The following is a 14,327-nucleotide window of genomic DNA, read 5'->3' on the forward strand; positions in this document are numbered from 1 at the left end:
TTCAAATGGAAATGGAAAATTATTATTAGTGTATAAACGGGACATGTATAATATTTCATATCCCGACCATCTTTCCGAAATCATAATTCATATTCAACAACTTTACGTTTATTTATGAATACAATGAACATTTTACACCGTAATAAAGTTATTTCTCACCAGAAAACAGTGTGGTAGAGTCCTTAAACATTTGTTATCAATATAATGTTTTGGTGTAATGCTTTCTTCTACATGTAGAATACATTATTCATAAAGTAATATATATGTTTGTATATAGATCTGCACTATAAACGCCGCACAAGTCCTAGCCCGACATCGAATCGAAAGTATCATGCAGTTGTGCCAGAATTGTATGTGGGTGTGGAAAAGATACAAGCAAATATATTAATATAGATATCAAAGTAATAGTAATTAAAGAGAATACATGTCCTTAGATTTATTACTACGCTCGTAGATTGTAGTTTGAAACTTGGTTTCGTGTACAAAAAGCTAAACTTAGATATGCCAAGCACTTCATCGTTACGTCTGAACTGATAGAGAACTATACAAGAAGGTAACCGGGTGAAATGGGGAAATAAATAAATCAAATTGTACTTCAATGTTTGGCTAAATAAATATCGGTAGTCGTTAGGTTTGAAAAACAAATCAATGTCAATTCGGTAAATTATAAAGAAAACTAATCCTCGTCATTGGCTTCGAATTGCTATCGAATAAGTAATCTAAGGCTTACGGATTCTATTCAAGTTTCATCCAACTTTCAAACTTAATGCAATATTGCAACTATCGTATATATGAGTACATATCTTAAAGTAAACAAAGTTGTATAACATCTTCATAATGCTTTTCGCTTATCGCTCGGTAGCTCCGGTTCAGAAATATCATATAAAGTAAACTTTAGGCTTATGGCTATAGTGCGTTTGTGTATGTTCTCATTTCGGTTTCGTTTTCACTTTCGGTTTCCATTTCTGTTTGTGTCTATGCTCCGATGGATCACCATGTCGCCTCTAATTCTTGGGCGAAACAGTGATGAGTTTGTGTGGCGTCACGGGGGATATCTGTAACATTAGGGATTTAGCTACGAACAACTTTAGGTTTTCAAGTTAGTGTGACCTACCCATAGGGACCGGCCCATGTATGAATCATCGTCATCTTCGATCAGTCCAGCTGTATGGTGGTGACTCTGCTGGTCAATGAACAGCAAGGTGTCCTTGCTGCACGTGTTGGCAGACTTGCGTAGCAACGAAGACAGTGTCTCCGTGTAATTGGAACTTGTGGAGAACGAGTGCCGCAAGCTTAGACTGGCCGCCGTTGCCGCCTGCTGCTGTTGATGATTTTCCACCGCTGACACGCTGCTTCTGGATCCATGCCAATTGTGGTTTTGCAGAACCTGCCTGGATAACTGCAAGCTGGACGAAAGCTGCGGTGTATTCCCATTGAACAGAGCCGGAGCCGCGTTTTTGTGGCCGTTAAACTTGCTGTGCAGAGTAGAAGCAGCCGTCACTGACGTACTTAGCGATCTTGGCGAGGAGCGTGAAGAAAGCGAGCTTTCTGAGGAGGAAGAGCTAGACGGAGAGCTCACATGACCATTGGTCTTGACTTCGGAGGTTGGTTCGCTCGTTTGGTGGGCTTCGAAAAGATCGCCTTCGTTCTTTACAGGCTCGTCCTCCTTCTTCTGCCCAAGGTCGGCGCAATCTTCATCCATGGTAAATATCGGCGTTGCTTCTTCCACATCCATCTTCTGCGCCTCTTCCTTGACTTCTTGAGTTGCCTCCGTCTTGCTAGTCTCACTTAAACTGGTATCCACATCTGCATCGGCATAAGCCAGTTCCTCAATATTCAGCTCATGTGGTACTGATGTTTTTTCCTGAACACCATCCGTTGGTTCTACGTTAACTGAAAAAATTGCAGACACTGAGATTAGGAAAGATTCCATAACATTATAAATTCTAGATGGCTTACCTTCCGCCCTTTCTTGGCATATTTGGGGTATGTCCACTGGCTTGGACTGAGCCTTCTCTGCCACCGCTGCCGTCGGAGTTTCAGTGGTGTTGTCATTCGAGCCCTCCAATTTAACTGGCTCTTTATCTTTCCCAGATGTCGAGGAAGCCGACGATGAAGGGGCTGGGGCGATTCGAGATACCCAGTGGTCCCCAGAATTTGAACTGGATCCTGAACACTCGCCAGCATCCACACTGCGCCGCTGGTAGAATAGCATGTACGCCTCATTATTGATGATATCCTGCTCGATGTCGTCCTCGGGCACCTTGCTCACGCGCTGGTCATCAAACTTATACCACTGACGATCGTACGGATTCTTGCAGGCGGCTGTGTAGTGGCCAGTCTCCAAAGTATCTCCTTGATGATAGCACACTGCGTACAGATCGTAGCGCGTGTCCTTTGGGTCGCAGCGTGAGTTAAGCGTGGATGAGCGCGAATCGCCGGAGCGAACTTTCTTCCATGGATTTGAACCCAGACCAAGTCCAAGTCCTATTCCCGTTCCCATTCCCAGCGAGCTGCTTGCGCTCTCGTGGACTCCGCGTGCCAGGTGCGGCGACATGTCAAAGGCGTTCAGCGGAAACTTTACCATTGTGGTTAGTTTGGCCGCCTGCGGCCCTTTAGACTGATGTTGCCGAAAGCGCTTAAAGTGCACCACGAGAATGTCCGGCAGTGACCAGAGGCCTAGAGTCTTAACGACGGGAAGGTATTGCTGGCAGTGTGGACAGCGCCAAGCATCTTCGGCACTCAGCGTTTCCGCCTTAGTGTAGTGCTCCAGGCACTGCTCCAAGGTTAGTGAGGCGGTGTCGCTCGGCTTACTGGCACTGAGGCGCGCCACGCTCTCGTGCTCCACAACGACCTCTTCTGATTCTTGCTGTTTACTGATGAAGTGTGTCTCGGGCGAACTCCACTCCAGCAGGAGCTTAATGTGCTGGGGCCCTGCTTCTGAGGACAGCACAGAAAGCGCCAGGTCGATCATTTCGGTAAGCAGCGGGTGCTCCACTTGCTCCAGGTAGGTATCCGGGTCAGCAGAGGGGTCTTGCAGGCGAATCCGGAACATCTCGGTAAGCGGTGTGGCATACGAAAAGACTTCTGGCTTAAGCAGCGGCGCCATCTCGCGCAGCATACGTTTCTGCAAATCCTGGTAGGTGCAGTCGCGAGGTGCCTTCATGCTGAAAGGAGCTCCGAATCGGCTTATGTCCTTGCCATCCTTAGCTCGGTAAACGTTGGCAACTAGGAGCAGCAGGTCAGCCTGCGATTGAGCTGCCGCAGCAGAAGGAGCAGGGGCTGCTGTGGAAGCGTGCTTGTCCCCCAACTCGGTCGCAATAACAGCCTTGGGAGCAGGAGTTGCTTCCGGCACCTCTATGCAGTAAATCGTATCAATACTAGCTAATGTCTCCACGGGCTGTGTGTCGTAAAAGACGCGAGAGAATCCCTCGGCATTTAAGTCCACTAACACCATGCGGGATCCCTCGATGCCAGTGTCTGTTTGAAGCTGTTCGCGAAGGGCCACTATCGGCGACCCTGCCGGCACTCGAAGGCCCATTCGCACCTGGCGTGGAAGTTGCTTCATGTAGACTACCGTGACGAAGATTGTCTGCTGAGTGAGCTGAGGCAGCTGCACGGAGATGCAGTGGAAGGGGTCGAAGGTGTTGGACTGTTTCTCGCAACGCGGGCAGGTGAGCGAGGAACGGAACTGGGCCTGGAACACGGCCTGGACGAAGCTATTGTTGCACCTGATGTGGTTCGCCAGCGTCTCTGCGGCGATCACCTCGTCCGAGCGGCCGTATGAGTTCTGCGCGGGATAAAACTATTAGTCGAGTGGATTCAGAAAGTGGAAGCCGCCAAATTGAAGTTGCTCTTACCTTGAGACTCTTGTATCTCCGCTTACTGGCCGTATTCAGATCTTCGTGCACTTTGTCCAGCAGCCAAAAGAGGAACTCCTGGGCGTCGTGCTGGGTGGAGCTGCGGAACTGCGTGCCGTACCGATCCACTACTGCCTTGAAGCTGGTGCTATGGTCACTCTCGTTCTTGCAGGTCCACAAAGCCTTCAGCACGTTGGCCAGCTGCTCGGTGAGCTCACCCTTGGTACCGAACTTACGCGAGTTGATCTTGTTGCGTCTCTTCAGGTCAGCCTGTACGGGAGAAAGGTCGAGGATTAGATGAAGTTATGAGCGAGAGAGATGTTATATTTACCTTGTACTGATCCAGCACAAAGTACTCGGCTAGAATGTCCGTATGGCTGAGGCACTGCAACACGGCGTTCATAAAGCACGTGTTGCCGTGGTTCTTCAGTCCCATTACGCCCGGGGTCTGGTCCGCTGGCCATTGATAGCCTCCGATCGGGGGCACTCGTTCCCCGCCACTTGGTCCTCCTCCTCCGCCGATCCCCGAAGATCCCGTGGCCGATTGCTGACCATGTTTGTTAGCCTGCGAATGGGAAAAGCGGGGAACTGTGTTAGACGCTGGGGAGTACAAATTGCATGTTGTTCAAGAAACTCGTTTCGAGATCACACTGGAGTGCATCGGAGTGGACTGGGAGCCGATTGGGTTTCAATTTCGTTGCCAATTAAAAATGGTTTAGCGCTGCGCACAGCCATCAATTTGCGATAAATGAAGAAATATTTAGAAAACAAGGCAAAAGAAAGGCCTGTCAGGCTCAAACGAATAAGTAAATACCCTTCAAAAGAAAACAATTTGGCAGATATTACCGATATGCAGATGAGTCAAAGCTTCCGCGAATGTGCTCTACTACTATGGAACTGTTTAATGAACCAATTAGGAGTACATATTTAATGCGGCTGAGGAGCTGAGTAAACCAAGAGGGTGTGTGATTGGGCTCAATCGTCTGGAAAATTTCTGTGTTAATCGCCAAAGAAATCGAAATTACTTTAGCATGATGAGGAGGTGTGATCGGTGTTTATACTCGTATCTGTAGAACTGAAAAACTTTCCATAAGCCATAAAGTAAGTATCAAGGACTGGGAAGTTGCAGTGCCAAACGAAAATGAAAATTAATGCCGTGTCCGCATGTTTCGATAGATGATCTTAAGCATTTCATTAGGTGTTCGCTCATGATTGTTCAAACTGCAATACCTCTTTTCGTCCAACTAGAGCACACCTCTCAAAAGCAAGCTTGGGAAACGCAACTAAAGTAAACGGAATGAGCTGTGGCTGTTGGCAGTGGCATTTTCGATGTGGCCAAGTGCCTTTAACGGCTTCGGTTGCGTTCAGCAATGAAATTTTGTGGATTATGAAATTGGCAGCCGCATGAGGGGATGGGGTGTGCACTTCGAGGTCACTCGGCTGATGCGGGGTCAATGCTAAGTGGGTTTATTTCATGATTTCCCTAGGAAATGCAAGACTCGGTGACGAAAGCAGACAGTCGGACAAAAGATGAGTAACACTGGTAACGTCATCGTTCGATGTTCCATGCCAGCCGAGATGTACGAGTGTGTTGTAGAAAAATATCAAACAAAAGCCAGCGGATAATGGATTCAATAGAGACAACAAAAAGTGGGCAAAACAACGACCGAAAGAAGCGCAAATCGAACACAAAAACCCGTTTTCTGAAAGCGAAAACCCACGCAAACCTAAAAGTGGCAAATAAGTCGACGGCCAATGGTAAATTGGCCAAAAAGAAATAAATCTCTGTGAGTGGGATGGGCGTTGGTGCAGGGCTGGTGATCATGACATTACGCTATGCTTTGCTCTTTAGGCTATAGCCCACTGATTAGATTGGTACCTCTTTTCTGCGCCAGCATCCGGTGTAGAATGGCACGATTTCAATGAAGGCGATGCGATTCGCAGGCGAGTGGTGCTCCTCCGTCTTGAAGGTGAAGATGCGGCATTTAAGGGGGAGAAACAGGCAGATTGGTTAGACAGTTAGCACAGATATACCACCACATCACGCTCCAGGAAAGTCCCCAAGTTCCCAAGACATTAGCCGGGATTTCGTTGTCTCATTCGCTTAAGCTTAGTGACACCCATTCCCCACCCATCGCTGGCTTTGAATAATTGTTGCTTTTGTTGGCAAATTGACATTGAACTGACGTCGACTGCATCGAACAAATTCCATTTGTATTGTGTTCTCGGAGGAATGGACCGGGCGGGGGAGTGACCACGTTGAATGGCGGCCAAGTGGCTGCTTGAGTGCCTTCCCAGACAAAAGATGCCCTGCAAAGGGCAAGAGCCGGGGCCAACTTTAAGAGTCGCCTTTTCCAGCGCTTTAATCTTAAGGACTGAACCGTGGACCTCAGGGTTCTCAGCCCGGACTCGCCCAGCTCTAAGCGGATTTTCTTAATAATTAGAGGCGCCGCGGTAAGCTGAAAGGGTTCCGAATCTAAGCAGCTCAACTCATTAGGCAAACCCAATTAAAATGGCCGGCAGAGATGTAAACCGAGCCAAAGCCATCGCAAAGAAGGGGTCCACGATTCTGCGGTTGGGACAGGGCCTCAATAAATAAATTGAGCGGAATTTCTGCGGGGAACGCATGTCCAGATCTCGTCTATATATGTACATATAATTCCTTCTCTTTCCTGCTTCATAACGTACGAGTATATGTGTCTGCTGACCTAATCGCGGTGGTCATTTCTCACACAGCTGGAGACGAAACAGCAGACTTCGAGACGTTGCGCATACGCCGCGTTCGCCCGGCTTCCATTTTACATTTCTCGCTGGTTAATTGAGCCACAAACGCGGAGGAATAGAATAAAAGTAGCCACTGGCCACTGGCCACTTGTCTCAATTCGCGCCGGCAATTTTATCATCATCGTCATTATTATTTATAAATTTAAGCAAATCTCTCCCGCTTTGCCTGGCCGCCAGTCAGTAGTCAGTCGAGCAGTCAAGTGGCCCCAAATGTTTTTCTTTATGTATCAAGTGTCCTCCTCAGGCCATCATCCCATGGCTTTGTTTACATTTGCGTATTCCGCTTAACTTGATGTATCGAATTATTATGCCCGGGTCTCGAATTCTTGCTGCTTTTGCTTCGTTTTTTATTCGTTTCAGGCAGCAAAAATTCCATTCCGGCGGAGCAAATGTGTGTTTATGCGGCCAGAGCTCTTGTGATAAGGCAGTGGGAGCAGGGCAGGGGCGAGCGGTACGGTACCACGGCACCGCGACAGATAACTTATAAATATTGCACTGCACTCGGGTATTTGCCTTGCCTTTACGTAAGTCACAACAACAAGCCGCTCCAGATGCAGATATATCTGTTGTGCAGTTACGTTTGCGTTTTTATTAAATAATTGTAAATAATTGAAGATAATTGCTGTTGATGTGGTTGCCACGAGGCTGTTATTACCTACGAGATCTTGGCCAGAGCATGAATGAAATTGGCTTCTGGGCTGGGCCCCATACATAGAGAGGCAGAGAGAGAGAGAGCGGAATCTCGGTAAGATCGAGAGCGATCGCAGATCCGAGTCTCCTATCTAGTTCTCCTACCGGTTGGACGGCATTTTATTAATGGAACGCTCGAGCAGACTATTATTAGAGCCCAGTTGCCCCCATATATCTCCCCTCCTTATCACCACCCATTCCTCAATCGTCAATAGTCTAATCGCAAAATCGCATTCGATACTCGGCCATTCCGGGTTTAAACTCTGCTCCAAACGATGAGTTCGACCCGCAAACGATCACGTGACACCTGAGAGCGTATCACTAATGAATAACGTCACCGTAATCACCGATCCCACCCGGTCGAGATTTGTATGGCAACACATTTATCCGACTGTGATTTGGGATATGCGAGATAAGGTCCTGAAACAGCGTTGGATTTTATGGTTTTATTGTCTCCCCCAGACGTTATCCCCAGTCGAGTAATCCCGCTCGGTAAGCCAATAAGTTACCCTAGCTGTATATGTATATATTATGCAAGTCGGGAGAATATCGCACGCGGCTAGCACCACGCCCATTTCGGAAGGGGCGCGATTACGTGGAGGAGAACGCGAAGCTCTGTCAAGGTTGCGCCTACAAAGGGGCTCTAATCCGGCCACCTTGCGAACATGCCGCTTATCAGATACGAGTGCTCAGGGGCCCATATCTACATATACAGTTCGCGGCATAAGTGTAGCACTTCTAGACCATGGGGGTCTTTTCAAAAGCAGAAGCTTTTACGAACCAAAATAGCTGATCTTACCCACTCTATATTATTTATAGAAAAAGTTGTTTAAGGTATATGTTAGATACTTCATAACTGACATTATTTAATGGCACTTATTCAGCTGTCATGATCGGTCAGCGATTAAATTAATTCCGCAAGTGAATTATTTTAAAAACTCAAGTGTTTCGATGAATCAGTTGAAGGACCCCTTGAACCCAGTCACTCGAAAGGTAATCATTCGTGTATATCGTATAATATTTCAGGTTTCCTGACTTGATTCCCCTGCAGCACTTGCACCCATTTCCTACACTTGCGATCGGCACTGTCTGTTACGACAGCCCCTATGACTTCTGTCGACTTTAACTGATATGCGGCGTTCGGTTTGGACCGACTATTTTTGCGAGGCCCTCGCGTGGCTTTTTCGGGCAAGGGCAAATCGCTTGACAGCAGACGACCAGCGATAATTTTGCACTTTTCACTCGGACCTGCTGTCACATACGTACGAGAACGGAACATAATGGAATATTTCGGACGGGAGGAGGTCTCAGTGCAGAGTGGAATGCTCGATGACGGTTTTGGGTCTCTTTATGGGACTTTATAGCCATATATCATGCTGGGGGCACCTAAGCGGTGCGTAATTAGCTTAGAATGACGGGGATAACTTCTAGCTGCCGTCTGGGAACTAAGCAAACAGAAAAGAGTAACGGCCAATTAGACGGCCTAAGCGCTGAAAACATAACTCCTATGCCAGTCCCGCACAATACAATCTGCTAATATCATGCCACCCCGTCCCCTTGGGGCCGAAATGTTAATTTTAAAATGATTGTTTATGAAAATAAACGTGCCGGGCCATGGAAGTACAAAAATAAATGCAAAGGCTAAAAATTCTGAAAACATTTTTTCAATTAGTTTGATCTCAATTGATTTTACCTTGAAAGCGAATTCAGTCAGAACGGCACAGAGAGACAAGGAGGGCGAGAGGGAGAGACAGGGGCTGAGCGGGTCGGAAAACGTGCGGAGCAACCCCAGCGAAAGCAACAACAACTACAGCAACTGTGGCACTAGGAATCGCACTAGGAACACAACAACAAGCAGCTATAGACAATAATTCGCACAGTTGTACAACAGCAAAAGTTACGTGTGAGCCACCGGGCGGAAATACGGAATACAAAGAGTACGAATACGCGAGAGCCCCGGAGCCCCTTGAACCCCGCGTGTCCATATGGGATATCCCCCGCTCGTGCACTTGAAATATCATAGAAAATCAGCAAACAGAAGCGGACAAACAGGGTTGGCGCTGCGCGGCAGGGCAGGGGGCTCTGGAGGGGGCGGCGGTGTTACGTACTAATCTTGCCATCAACAAGTGCACCAACAACAACAGCAGGAACAACATGGGACACGGTTTTGTGGGTGGCTAAGCTAAAGCTTACGGAAATAGACAAAACTGTTGCCGCTACACAGAGAATAATGTCTGTAAAAGTCGTCATGGCAAAGCAGTATTTCATGATTCATAGTTATATAGTTTTTCGATTATTCAATGGAAGTAGTACTATATATAGACGACTATATCTGATTCCTTAGGCACTTAGCATTTCTAATGCTTGCAGAGTATTGCTCCTTGTGTATTTGCTTGCATGTGCGCAGTCTACCTCACGTGTTGTTTTTGGCGGTGTTGATCGTCACACAGAGTGTCACTTCTGATTTGTACGCCGTCTCCTTGCCACCCACCTCCCCGTTCCACCCTGCGGCCTTCCCTCCCTCTGCACCCATTGGCATTTGCAATTTTTGGCATGCAATCTTTAATAAGGCATATTATTGCTGGTGTTGTGGCTGCCGTTTTCCCAGGTTTCTCGCAGTTCTCGCAGTGCGATTTCGTTTTTCTTTTCGCATTTTGCAGTTTGCATTTCGCTTTTCCGCTTTTTGCGCTGTTGTTTTTGTTTTTCCGCAGCCATTCAAACTGAGCTTCTGAATAAAATCAATGCGAAATACGCGAAGCGAGATGCCAAGTGCCAGAGGCATGAATCATAAATCAAAGCAATTGTTTACAATGAGGTAAGCGCACAACAACCACATCAACAATGGTCACTTGCCACATAATGTCATTAAGAAAATACTCACAGACAACAGCAGTAATAAGTACTTGTTGCTCGGCTAACCGAATGTTTTGCCTCTTTCGTGGCTTTTATTGGTGAAAGGTGCCAAAAGACAGAAGACAAAAGGTAAGAGGCATTAAAATACTATACATCTCCGGCTGCACCTTGCCAATGTCTGTACACCAATAACGGTTCAGTTAAAGCTTGTGCTTGAAATCAGTTGAGCTTTCCCAAAGCCGTTAGTGCAGCTTCCCCGTTTCCGCTGGGTCTCCTCTCAGTGGGGGAAACTATAGATACTGCAGTTTTCATTGAGCTTTACGTGCTCCACCCGCACTTGGCCCCTCCACATCCTCCTCCCAAACACTCCACTTCACTACTCATTGCCGCCTCGTCGTTTTGAATGAAATTAAGTATGTTTTTGTATGCGGTTATCGTTCTGGAATTCCAAGCGCTAAAAAGGTCAGCTGCACCACAGCCGTAAGGTCTTGCCCTCTACAATTAATCAAACTTTTAGAGAAACAACAATCCTAGAGCCACAGTAGAGCCGCCGTCGATGGATCGTGCTAACTAAAGTAGGTTGCGGGTCTTGCAATTATAACAAACATTAACAACCCAATCTGGCTTATAACTCCGTGTGCAGTTACTTCTAGTCTTAGGACTAGCAACTTGAAAATACCCAAAGGTAAGGCGGCAGAATGTTCGAGGTTCTACTGTTTATAAATTGATACGCACAAACTGGGCACCCAATGTAAGTATTATTAGATCAAATTCAATTCCAGAAGCAACGAGTCGCTGGGGCTATTGATTTTTGGAGGAGAATAGGGGAATGACTGGATGCTTCGGGGTGTGTCATTGCGCCCTGCACTTGTCTTCGGCTCTTCAGTTGTCGCTTTCCCCACTTTGTTGTGCTGTCTTCTCTGACAAAAGCGTGGCACACATTTGTCGACTTGCGCCTCCTTCTCGGGAGTTGTGTTCCCTAGTTGCCAGTTGCCAGTTCCCCGGAGTTCCCGATCCCCGGCTTACCCAGGCCATCATTAACTGCTGTCTCGCTCCAGCAGCGCACGACCTGAAAAACTCTTGTTTTTCGGGCTCTCTGTGTGTTTGCTTGTTTGTTTATTATAGCGCGAACGGAGCAACAAATGTTGGCAACATTTACACAAAAATTGTTTGAACAATTGCTGTCTGCGAAACAAAAGGTGCCCACCTACACCTAGTTACAGACCCCTCCATTCCCCCACCCACTATTCCACCACTCCACCAGCCACTCAAAAGCACAACAAAAATTATGATAATAATGAGACAGCAATTGTTTAAAATAAAATTAATTTCCATGCCCCGTCCTCGCGTATGGTAATCGTAAATTGCCTCTGAAGAGCGTAGAACATTTGAGATACACTCCGAAAAAGCGGAATCCGATGTATTTATAGTTGTGTAAACAAAGGCTTTTTATCCGGCAGCATGGAATGTGTGAACAAAGGCGGGCTACTATATAGATTACCATACCGAAACTCCCTGCAAGAAGAGAACGCCTGCCAAAGTCCCAATAAGCCGCTTTTTGGACTGATATATACTTCTCCCTTATCATCGGTCACGCAAAATGTGACTCAGCACCGGGAGCAAAACAGAAAAGCTGGGTAAACGAAAACAGAAACGTGGCAAAGGGCGATTCGTGCCCATTTCGCCGCCCTGTGGGTGGTGACGCTACATGTACGGCACAAAAGACCCAGAACCAGAACCAGAACCAGGACGGTGCCAAATCGGAGGCACTCAGATCCAGATGCAGATGCCATGTGTCCGGCGAACACAAAGAGCAAAGAGCAGCCGCAGACACGAGCAAAACAAAGGGACCGATAACGCACTAAACGATGCCTTTCATGACTCCACGGCTCCACTCCTGATAAGGGGCACTACGGAGCACGGAATGTGGGGGATACGGAATGCAGAGAAGAGCGGAGCTAGAAGCTGCACTCTAAGCAGCGTGCTAACAAAGAAAAGAAAGAAAGGTATACTAGAGCTGCACACATATGTACAAATATAGGCTACGTTTATGCGCACACATTAATGGCGAATAAACAGTTTATAAAGGAGACTGCCTTTTGTTAGATTCTCCTATTTGCTAGTAATTTACACACAATGAATATTGCCTTATTTAACCGAAGTGCACGCCCTGAAAAGTAAACTCTCCCTCTAGCAGCCTTCGTAAGAAGATTGTAGATTGTGTTTCTAATCACTTAATTGATATATTAAATGAACTTGAATAACTGTCGAAGTCTATTTGAAACTAGTTGTTATGGTGAGAAAAACGTAATTAACACCTCCATTTATTATTGATCTACTTTATTAAGTCATTTCGTTTCTTCCGTTTGCAAAGCCTTGATCAGAGTTGGGAATGAGTTCTTTATTATTATTTAAACAAGTACTGATACCCGAAGGGTAAAGAAACGGAATTTTTATCGTAATTCTAACAACATTTTCAAACTCATTGCATCATAAATAAATTACTCATTATATTGATTAACTCATTAATTGTTAAAGATGTTTTACTTTATATAAATTTGGAAAACAAAGTGTCCCATAAACTTATTTACACATTCCTAGAATATCTTTGATCCGCTCGATTAAAAATTACAACAAACAAGGAAAAGAATTCCTCAGTACTATGAGTCACCACATTTCTATAGAGAGGACAATGTTAGGGTTTGTTTGATTATTTTCAGATCGCGAAATTCGAAGAAACCTAGTCATAGATTTAGCAATACACATTTGTAACTCTTCGTAAACAAACGTATCTATAAAATCTGTTAAAATATACTAAAAGTGTATATATTTCTTCATATTTTTAGAGCTTACCACGACATTTACCGTTGAGCTCAGGTGCTGGGCGATCCGGTTGAGAAACTTCCTGAAGGACGAACGGCGCAGGGCACGTGTTCGCTTGTTGTTATTGCTGTTGTTGTGGTTTCCATTGCTGGCGGTGGTAATGTTGTTGTTGGCCATATTGTTGTTGTTGCTGTTCGTGGTCGTAATGGGAGCCTCGTAGCTGCTAAGCGATACAATGCTGCCGCTCCTGCCACGCCCCCCACCCACGCACGACGAGATGGCCGTGTGGCTGCCACGCCGTTCTCCTCCTCCGTTATCCTTGCCACCGCTTCCGTTATCCTTTTCCGCATTTCCCGAGGACGACGTAAAGGCCGCTGCCGTTTTGAATTTACGCGACCAACGGAAGGGATTGCGTGGCATGGAGAAGGCGCGGCGAATCTTTTTGGCGGCATTCGTCGTGGTTGTTGTAGTAGTAGCACCCGCTCCTGCTGCTACTGCTGATGTTGCTGCTGTTGTTGTTGTTGCTTCTGTTGAGTGGGTGGTGGCGGCGTCGCCCTCGTTCTGCTCTCTTCGCTCCTTTGTTGTGCCCATGTTGGTCTTGCTGTCGCTATCTCGCTCTCTCGCACACTCAACACACAGATTTCGGTCACATATATTTGTATTTATGTATGAATTGCACGGGCGTACTGTACTACTAAACTAATTACTAACTAAGCTAACGCGAATTGAAATTGACCTTTTAGCAGTGATTTCCGCGGCCTCGTTAGAGCACTCTTCCCGATTTTCGTTTCGCTATTTTTTTGTGTCTGCCTCCGCCTCTCTTCACAAAGTCCACGAATCTTTTCCTCTTTCGATGCAAATACTTTCACTTTTTCGAGCGGCGGTGGCGGCGGCGTTGAAGCAAAAAGCTGAACTGGTCGATGGTCGCGCGATCGAACCGTTTTTTTTTTTTGGACCGTTTTGGGGCCGCGAATGCGATAGTATTATTAACCTAAACAAGAGTGTGGCCGTGTCTTTAAACTAAATTTTTACTCCCTCTTTCGCAGTGTTGAAAAATATCCGATGCATCGGCATCGATACGTTTGTAAATATCGATTGTAGACAATGTTTTCCCATCTAGTAAAAGTGATTTCAACGAAAACTAACAGTAAAGGAAATAGAAAGGGTGAAGGAGTAGGACAAAGTGTGTTATCTTCTGTCTTTTACTTTAAATTAAATTTATTTTTACCGATTCGCGGCAGTTCCTTATTCTCCCGCAATGGCGCTTTGTTAACATTTTAAGAGAAATGTTAAGGCTTGGTACTTTAGAAGAAAAGT

General features: G+C 46.2%; 1 protein-coding gene across 2 annotated transcripts; it reads right to left on the reverse strand.

Annotated features, from left to right (window-relative positions):
- Positions 1 to 86: 86 nt before the first annotated feature.
- On the reverse strand, positions 87 to 13,993 carry LOC108107343 (ubiquitin carboxyl-terminal hydrolase 43). Of its 2 annotated transcripts, none has more exons than XM_041819834.1 (6): positions 13,053 to 13,993; positions 4,192 to 4,425; positions 3,861 to 4,130; positions 1,960 to 3,790; positions 1,115 to 1,893; positions 87 to 1,055 (listed from the first exon to the last, which is right to left on the reverse strand). In XM_041819834.1, exons 1-6 carry the CDS (start codon positions 13,599 to 13,601, stop codon positions 1,005 to 1,007), a joined length of 3,714 nt encoding a protein of 1,237 aa, XP_041675768.1. In that variant the 5' UTR covers positions 13,602 to 13,993; the 3' UTR covers positions 87 to 1,004. The 2 variants fall into 2 exon arrangements, with proteins under 2 accessions (XP_041675768.1, XP_017070331.2); XM_017214842.2 differs by having other exon boundaries at positions 13,041 to 13,993.
- Positions 13,994 to 14,327: the final 334 nt, after the last annotated feature.

Source organism: Drosophila eugracilis, unplaced genomic scaffold (assembly GCF_018153835.1).
Source record: "Drosophila eugracilis isolate 14026-0451.02 unplaced genomic scaffold, ASM1815383v1 contig_1765, whole genome shotgun sequence".
Classification (NCBI taxonomy): Eukaryota; Metazoa; Arthropoda; class Insecta; order Diptera; family Drosophilidae; genus Drosophila; species Drosophila eugracilis.

Excerpts from the sequence above, each read along its gene's own strand:
- LOC108107343 (XM_017214842.2), bottom strand. The coding sequence starts at position 13,601 with ATGGGCACAACAAAGGAGCGAAGAGAGCAGAACGAGGGCGACGCCGCC. Across the intron at positions 4,131-4,191 it reads TTGTGCTGGATCAGTACAAG|GCTGACCTGAAGAGACGCAA; the intron begins GTAAATATAACA and ends TCTCCCGTACAG. Across the intron at positions 1,056-1,114 it reads ACATGGGCCGGTCCCTATGG|ATATCCCCCGTGACGCCACA; the intron begins GTAGGTCACACT and ends CTAATGTTACAG.